Source organism: Gavia stellata, chromosome 28, assembly GCF_030936135.1.
Source record: "Gavia stellata isolate bGavSte3 chromosome 28, bGavSte3.hap2, whole genome shotgun sequence".
NCBI lineage: Eukaryota > Metazoa > Chordata > Aves > Gaviiformes > Gaviidae > Gavia > Gavia stellata.
In genome coordinates, this window is record NC_082621.1 from 6821783 (window position 1) to 6823418 (window position 1636).

The 1636-nt window shown below is 56.2% G+C and overlaps 1 protein-coding gene across 1 annotated transcript; it reads right to left on the reverse strand.

The window, feature by feature from the left end:
* Positions 1-983: 983 nt before the first annotated feature.
* On the reverse strand, positions 984-1298 carry LOC132319566 (feather keratin Cos1-1/Cos1-3/Cos2-1-like). The gene has a single exon (XM_059830600.1). It carries the CDS (start codon positions 1296-1298, stop codon positions 984-986), a length of 315 nt encoding a protein of 104 aa, XP_059686583.1.
* Between the last annotated feature and the right edge of the window lie 338 nt (positions 1299-1636).

A 1636-nucleotide genomic window follows, 5' to 3' on the forward strand; every position in this document is an offset into this window, starting at 1 on the left:
CCTGCTGCCTATGCCCAGGCATGCAGACCATGGCCCCAAAATCGGGTGATGGAGGGGAGGGGCAGGTAGAGTAGGGACTGTGGGCCATGCCCAAGGTGTTTACCCATTCTCAAATCCAGCCATCCTTTGGCAACATACTGTCACGTATTCTCACATCATATTCACAGTTCCAGCCAAAGCAAGAGCACCACTCTTCCCCAAGGGCTTGTGGGACTGCTGACCTCCCTGGGGCCTCCCACATGCTCACAGTTCCTCTCTGGAAGACAGCAGTTGTCAGGATTCCTGTTCATATGATGTGCTCCAGGGCCAGGGGGCTATTTCTGAGCAGAGACGCAGCAAGGCAAGGACTGATGGCCATGGGCGGTAGAGTAACTGGGGATGTCTTCCTCAGCTTCAAGAGGCAGTCCCTGAAAGAGGACTTGCTGCAGTTTGTCCCACCCTCCAATGCCTCTAGGAGTGATGAAGGGTCCTCCTGTGCCCCCAACTAATGCCCCTCCAAAGCAAGGTCTTTCTCCCTCAGCAGTCAGTGCGCAGATGGAAAGACCACCTAAGGGACACAGGCAGGGTTGCAGCAATTTTTTAATGAGTCGAAAGAGGGAAATGAAGTCACCAAAAGTGAAGGTCCCCCGTGCAGGCAGGAGGAGGAGCAGCCAAGACTCTGTTCCCCTTTTCCTGTTGACCTGCCTCACAGAAGGAGACAGGCTAGCAGGTGACTCCAGGCTGGTTTCTGGGGTCTTCACAGCAAGCTCTGAGGGGAGCAGAAGAATACAAAGAAAAGAGAGAAAAAGGGTGATTGGAAGACAGGAAAGTTAGACATTGGCCATGTTTTCAGAAGGCCCAGGCTGGCCCCTTCCAGTCTGCCCTTGCAGGACAAGCCAGAGATGGTCAGCTGCTCCTAATATAATGGCACAGAGTTTGATCCTGTGTCAAGCAGCATTTTCTGAGTTCCTGGGGGTCCTTATCTGAGGCCGTTGCCAGCATCTTTAGCAGGGGGGGCACCTCCTGCCGCAGTAGCGGCTAGTGATGCAGGAGAGGTCACAGCAGCCAGAGGTGATGGGCACTCCATCACAGCTGAGGATGCTGCCAACAGCAGCGGAGGTGGAGGATCCCACAACGGTGTTCTGCGGGAAGGAGCTGAGGATAGGACCAGGCAGGGTCACCACCACGGGAGAGGGCTGGATGACGACGGTGGAGTTCTGGCACTGCCTGACACAGGGCTCATTGCAGCTGTTGGCCAGCGGGGTTGGGCCGCAGGGCTGGCAGGGCTGGCAGGGCTGGCACTGGTCGTAGCAGGACATGTCTCGGGGCCTGAGGTACACCTGGGAGAGAGGGCAGGGAGGAAGGAAAAAATGGACATGCATGAGGAGCAGCCTGTCACCACACCATGAGGGAACCAAAGAACGTGCAGGCCAGGAGGTGGAGGCTGTGCAGAGACGTATGAGGGCTTCTTGGCCTTGTCATACCAGGGCCCCAAAAGGTCTACTAGCTCCTATGCAGCTACTGCCTAGCCCCTGAGTCCAGAAGCCACCTCAGTACAGTCCCAGCTTCCCTCCATGCCTAACCTTCTCCCCACTTCCCTCTCCCGTGACAAGCAGCCCCAAGATCTGGCATAGAACAAATCTGGAATCAGCTGAGA

What these genes read in the sequence shown, in the direction of transcription:
- LOC132319566 (XM_059830600.1), bottom strand. Translation starts at nt 1,298, where the DNA reads ATGTCCTGCTACGACCAGTGCCAGCCCTGCCAGCCCTGCCAGCCCTGC.